Source organism: Gavialis gangeticus, unplaced genomic scaffold (assembly GCF_001723915.1).
Source record: "Gavialis gangeticus isolate Ggan-Ray unplaced genomic scaffold, GavGan_comp1, whole genome shotgun sequence".
Lineage (NCBI taxonomy): Eukaryota > Metazoa > Chordata > Crocodylia > Gavialidae > Gavialis > Gavialis gangeticus.
Window position 1 is genome coordinate 48,704,006 of NW_017728995.1, and position 5,651 is coordinate 48,709,656.

Genomic DNA, 5,651 nt, shown 5'->3' on the forward strand with positions numbered 1-5,651 from the left:
CTTCTCAAGCAAATCCCGGGACATCATTCTCCCCTCGTACTCGGGCTTGGTTAGGCCGCAGCTGGAGTACTGTGTCCAGTTTTGAGCTCCACAATTCAAAAACGATGCGGAGAAGCTTGAGGGAGTCCAGAGAAGAGCCACGCACATGATCAGAGGTCAGGAAAACAGACCTTACAACGACAGGCTGAGATCTATGAGGCTCTTTAGCCTGGAAAAGTGCAGGCTCAGGGGTGAGCTGATGGCTACCTATAAGTTTATCAGGGGTGACCATCAGTAGCTGGGGAACGTTTGTTCACCAGAGCACCCTAAGGGATGACGAGGTCAAACGGTTATAAACTACTGCAAGACCATTTCAGGCTGGACATAAGATAGAATTTCTTTACTGCCCAAGCCCCCAAGATCTGGAACAGCCTGCCGTCGGAGATGGTTCAAGCACCTACATTGAACACCTTCAAGAGCAAATTGGATGCTTATCTTGCTGGGATCCTATGACCCCAGCTGACTTCCTGCCCTTTGGGTGGGGGGCTGGACTCAATGATCTTCCAAGGTCCCTTCCAGCCCTAATGTCTATGAAATCTATGAATATTTATGAGGGAAGTAACACCTTATACATTTTCAATGCAATTTTCATTCATATGCAGTGGAATCAATGCAGATAATACGAAAACAACATTGAAAATGTTCCCATTCCTTATTTTTCCCTGAATTTGTAAATTTGTGGTCACGTCTATGAAAATGTTTAACAATAAGCTTCAATGGGAATAGTTTTAGGCCAATACTGCACCCTTTGGAAATTGCCACCCTGAATTTCTAAGGCCATTTCAGCCCACACGCCAGAGGACTGAGAGTTGTTTCTCTTCGTTTTCTTTAATTATGGTAGCCCTATGAGTCACTCTCCACAGCACAGGCTCTGTGGTCCATGACAGACTACTGAGAAGAGCTGCAGGAAGTACTCCCAACTGAACCATTTAGTCTGTGAATAGGAGCCGACCCATTTATTGAGCACGGTATCCAAGTTTCTTTCAGATTTGCTCCTTGAATTCTTGCCTTCGTGTTCTGCAACAACTTTGGGTTTTTGGGTTTTTTTATTTTGTCCCATCTCTCTTTCTTTTTCCTAGAATCTCATGCCTCTCTTTACTGTGAGATCCATTCCTGTTTACTCCTCTGTGACAGGGACAAGCTTTCACACCCAGTGCAAGCACTGGCCTGCCTCCTGTCTATGGGCCAGCCATCCACCCCGCTCACCTGCCATGCCTTGATGTAATAGTATTTGGGTATTAATCAGGCAGGAGGCTGCCCATTTTGAGCCCCGATGTTTAGGGGAGTATCCACAGCTCCATTGCACCCCTAAACTGAGGCCCAAGCCACACAGTATATATCATTCCAGGCAGCTAAACTCACCCATACCCTTTGCTCATTATCTGTGGTCCCCTCTCTGAGATCTTGACTCCCCCTTAGGCCCTGGCCCATCTCAGACCAGGCAGGATCCTGAGCCTCCTGCTCTCTGGGCATCCCTCACGGTGGGCCCCTGGCCCTTTTGACCTCTCTCTGGGTCCAGGCCCCAGCATGGACCAGTCAGGTCCCTTGCGTCAGGTCTGAGCTCTTTGCCTGATCACAGGGTTCGGGGGTCCCCATTCTCAGCTCAGGTGCTTCACAAAGCATGCCTGGCCCCACGGGACCACTCACCCCAGCAGGCTCTGGCACTTTAAGAAGCTTACCTGGCCATCCCTGCATTATATAATCCACCTGAAGGTGGGGCCTGAGGTTAAGGCACCTTGACCCGCCTTACACCAGGGAGATGCTCACTCCTGGCATTTACATGGGGGCTGCCACACCAACTGGCATCCTCACCAGGCCTCCTTGCCCTGGCAGGGTGCGGTTTTAGGTCTTGCTCAGGACCAGTGAGGCCTCCAAGCCATCTCCATTGCCTCACCCTTACCTCCGCAGTATTCCTAGCAGAGCTCAGCAGGGAGGTGTTTCTCCTCTGCTGGCTGATCACAAACTGCCCTCAGCTCAGGGACTGACTGGCAAAGCAGCAGCTCTGCACAAAAAGACCTGGGGGCTACAGTGGGCAATAAGCTGGATATGATTCAACAATGTGCCCTTGTTGGCAAGAAGGCTAACAGCATACTGCACTGGATTAGTAGGAGCATTGCCAGCAGGTCGAGGGAAGTAATTATTCCTCTCTATGCTGCACTGGTGAGGCCACATCTGCAGTACTGTGTCCAGTTTTGGGCCCCACACTATAGAAAGGATGTGGGCAAGTTGGGGAGAGGCCAGGGGAGAGCAACGGAAAATTCGCCCGGGCTGGGGCAAATGATTTATGAGGAGAGGCTGAGGGAACTGGGTTTATTTAGTCTGCAGAAGAGAAGACTGAGAGCAGATTTGATAGCAGCCTTCAACTACCTGAAGGGTGGTCCAAAGAGGATGGAGCTAAACTGTTCTCAGTAGTGACAGATGACAGAGCAAGGACCAATCATCTCAAGTTGCAGCAAGGGAACTTTAGGTTGGATATTAGGAAAAACTTTCTCACTAGGAGGGTGGTGAGTACTGGAATGGCAATTTTTGAAACCCAGCTAGAGACAGCCTTTGCTGGAATAATTTAGTTGGGGATGGTCTTGATTTGAGCAGGGGGTTGGACTATATGACCTCCTGAAGTCCCTTCCAACCCTAACTTTATGTGATTCTGTGATTCTATCCTGTACTGGTATCATCAATTCACTCTCCATCTGTTGACCTTGAAGGCTCCTTTAAAACAAATGAACTACAGACCCAGTAGGGGTGTGCAAACCAGGCCATATTTGATTCAGAGTTGGCCCAAATCAGGGGCAGTGATTTGGATCACTGTCCCTGATTTGATTCAGCTGAAACCGAATCTGAAGATTCAATGCTGATTTGGAGAACCAGCAATTTGGACATAGACACAGCTTTAAATGTCTATGTCACAGGTGTGGCTTGTAAACACTGCAATGCTGGGGTGCATGGACCATCCCACGGGAATGCGGGGGGGGGGCCTCCACATGTTCAGTGGCAAATCTGGAAGTGGAACAGAAGTACTTCTGTTCCACTTCCGGGTCCACCAGGGAGCGTGCAGCCCCCCCCCTCCCCCCGGCTCAACGATCAGCCGCAGGGGGGACCCTGGGTGCCCTCCCCAGACCCAGGAGACACTAGTCACTGAGCTGGTGGGGGGGAAGGGATGGGCCTGCGCACTCCCCAGCAGACCTGGAAGTGGACTGGAAGTGCTTCTGATCTACTTCTGGGTCTGCTGCCAAGCGCGCTGGTGAGCCCCCTCATTTCTGTGGGAGACTCCATGCGCCATGGGATGGTCCATGCCTGCCACCTAGAGGTATATGGAAAAACCATTTAAAGTTGTGTCTATATCCAAATCGCTGAATCTTTCTGAACCCCTCTGAATCAATTTGGAGGGTTCCAATTTGATTCAGAGTGATTAAAGCACCTTCTGATTCGATTAGGATTAGGAGATTCGGCTACTGAATCAGGCCAAATCTTTGCTGAAGCTTCGCACAGCCCTAATTCCTAGTACTCCTGTACAAGCCATATGTGGTATGCCTAGTTATGTATTCATTGGGGCCTAATTCATTTCATGCTATTAGCAGGGCTTCCATGTGATCTGTATCTACACTGTCCAGTGGTTATATTAATTCATACTGTAGTGAAGCCTATGGATTTATTAAGGAAAGTTCAGAAGACAGCTGCAAAACTGACAAAAACTTTAGAAAATAAGAACGGAGAGGAGAATGTTTAGCAAATGGGGCAGATTTAATACAGAGATAATACAACTCATATTAGATACAATAACATTATAAATACATTATAAAATATTATAAAGGAAAAAAGAGATCAGTCCTTGAGACTCACCAGGAAGTAAGGTCTTAGGTTGTTGGGGTGGGAATTGAATCGGTGGGGTAAGTATATTGACTGTAGCAGAGTTAGGTAACAAAACAAAGTACAAAGAGAAGATGTGTCATTGACATCAGTGGAGACAGTCAAAGCTAACCTGAGAACCCAATTATTGAGGTGGCATAGAGACAATTTTAATAAAACCTTTCTTGAAGCAGGAGGATGGACTCAGAGCTCCACTGCAGGTGGTTTTCAAGCCCACATGATTTTAAAGGGAAAGTGTGTGTTAGAACTCAAAGGAATATGAAATTAATTTTCCTTTAAGAATTGCACTACCAAGCTATAAAACAGGAGAATATTCACTTCCCTTACGAGAAAGGCTACTTGAATTATTTCTCTGTATTGTTGCCTTTCTTGAATTTGACATAATCATTTTCTTCCTTCCTTTTTTAGGCATGTAAATATTACAGTTCCCAGTGGCATGTTGTGAACTACAAATATGAACAGTATTCAGGAGATTTTCGACATTTACCACAGTAAGGACTTTTTTATAAGTTCTCCATTTCCTTTTTTCAGTTTCATACTGTTTCCCGTAGTCATGTCAATATTTGTCCTTTCATCTGTCTTGTATGTTCTGTTTTTTTTGCCATATCCATATTGGGGCACATCTATAAAAAAACAAAGGAAAAGGTTCTGGTGCAGAAAAGTTCAAAGATTTGCAGACTTTACATACATCTGCAAAAGCCATGCTCATTCAAACCAAATGGTTACTCTTAAATGAATGTGTATTAATTCAGAATACTGTTGCTAAACAAAAGTTTTGCTTTTTACTATTTTTAGTAACATAAATAGTATAGTTATTTTGTCTGGATATAATTATCTTGATGGTTACAGGAATGTATGATTGGTGGTAACTCCATTGACTTTGGATGTATACCTTTGTAAGAGAGATCAGAATTTGATGTAACATATAGATTATTCAATAAGGGCCCTGCTAAACATTCAAATTAAAGCTAGATAGAAACCTATAGAGTTGTTACACATTTTCAAGCACTAACTTTATAGGTGGTTGGCTCTTTTATAGGTTGATAGTCAATTTTAGCATGTGATAATTACTTTACACATGTGGCTGGTTTAAATTTATTGCACAATTAACCAGTTAATTGAGTACTATATGTAATATTGCAGAGGCCTATGTGTGTGCGTTTGTCAGGGGGCTTTACCTTTTTTTCAACGTTTGGTCATTGTGTATATAATGATTTTTTAAGTGAGATGGAAGTTAAAAAATAAATGCTATAACGTGGTCAGAGTTTCATGACATACTTTCTCATAGAAAGAACTGATATTCTGCAGATACCTTCTCATTTACACTTACAGTAGTCAGGACTACCTCAGCAGAAGACATATGTGGTTAAACCAATATAAAGAAGTTTTATATGAGAAGAAGATGGACTCTTTTACTTCACAGGACGTTTTGCCTGAAGAACAACTGAAGAATTTGGCTCATAGACTTTCATATGTGATTGTTGCCAATACCCCTTTGTCCTGGTACATGCTATATACTCTAAGTTGAGGGTTGTTACAGTGAGAAGTACAGTAAATGTAGTTGCAGAAAGAACAATCTTAGACTCCTCTTTAACAGAGAAACATTAAAATTTTGATACTATTGACTTATGGAAAAGATTGTAATGATGAGCTAGGAATAGCAAACTGCAAGAATGGATTCTCCAGAAATTATTTGGATTAAGAATGAGAACTGGTACAAACAGAACCTGTGCTTGTGACTATAT

The 5,651-nt window shown here is 44.2% G+C and overlaps 1 protein-coding gene across 5 annotated transcripts in view; it reads left to right on the forward strand.

Moving 5' to 3' along the window:
* DOCK10 (dedicator of cytokinesis 10) overlaps nt 1–5,651 on the forward strand; it is a 236,148-nt gene that overhangs the window by 95,938 nt on the left and 134,559 nt on the right. For all 5 annotated transcript variants that reach the window (XM_019503641.1, XM_019503638.1, XM_019503642.1 and 2 more), the window contains exon 4: nt 4,315–4,397. In XM_019503641.1, coding sequence (XP_019359186.1) covers nt 4,315–4,397 — 83 coding nt within the window. The remainder of the gene's footprint in view (nt 1–4,314; nt 4,398–5,651) is intronic.